The sequence below is a fragment of the Schistocerca piceifrons genome, chromosome 7, assembly GCF_021461385.2.
Source record: "Schistocerca piceifrons isolate TAMUIC-IGC-003096 chromosome 7, iqSchPice1.1, whole genome shotgun sequence".
NCBI classification, from domain to species: domain Eukaryota; kingdom Metazoa; phylum Arthropoda; class Insecta; order Orthoptera; family Acrididae; genus Schistocerca; species Schistocerca piceifrons.
In genome coordinates, this window is record NC_060144.1 from 519,234,605 (window position 1) to 519,235,488 (window position 884).

Genomic DNA, 884 nt, shown 5'->3' on the forward strand with positions numbered 1-884 from the left:
AACTGTTAATTCACAACTGAAATAGTGGACTGATGTCAGCAAAACTGAAATTGAACAATTTTTAGGATTTTTGTCATGGATGTCACTAAATGTAAAACCGAGGATTCCAAATTATCGGTCAAGAAATATGCAATATCACAACAATGTAAAAATGTTATGTCACGCAATCGTTTTGAACTGCTTTTACGTATGTGGCATTTTCCGATAACAATCAGTGCCCACTGGGAAACCGCTTATTTAATATTCAACCTCTTATTGATAAATTACTGCAGAGATTTCAAGTTTCAGTCGTGCCGGAGAAAGAAGTTTGCATTGAAGAGACACTTGTGCCATTTCGAGGAATACTAAGTATCATTCAGTATATAAAGAATAAGCGCCATAAATTCGAAACTAAATTGTTCAAACTTTGTCTAAGCGATGGCTACATCTGGAATATGAAAGTTTACTGTGGGAAGAATGTGAATCCTGGTGTTCCTCTTGCCACTTCTGTTGTTATGAGCTTTATGAGTGGATTACTACATGAAGGCAGAATCTTATATACAGACAATTTTAACACAAGTGTTCATCTAGCACTCGAGCTTCTTGAACGATCAACACATTTAGTTGGTACTGTAAGATCAAACAGAAAACTGAATCCTCAAGATGTTGTACAGGCAAAACTAAAGAACGGGAAACACAAAGTAAAGGAAAGTAGCACAGGTGTAGTAGTACTGAAATGGAAAGATAAGAGGGATGTTCTGATGTCGTGTGCTGTTCATAGAGAAGAAGAAGCAGAAATTCAAACCAGGAAGGGCACAAAGAAAAAAACAGCAATGATAATTGACTATAATCAATCAAAGTCTTTTATAGATCTTTCTGATGGAATGAAGTCGTACTCGCATTGA

General features: G+C 36.0%; 1 protein-coding gene across 1 annotated transcript; it reads left to right on the top strand.

Annotated features, from left to right (window-relative positions):
- Nucleotides 1–434: 434 nt before the first annotated feature.
- LOC124709060 lies at nt 435–884 on the top strand. Its single transcript, XM_047240708.1, has one exon. The coding sequence runs from the start codon at nt 435–437 to the stop codon at nt 882–884; it is 450 nt and encodes a 149-aa protein (XP_047096664.1).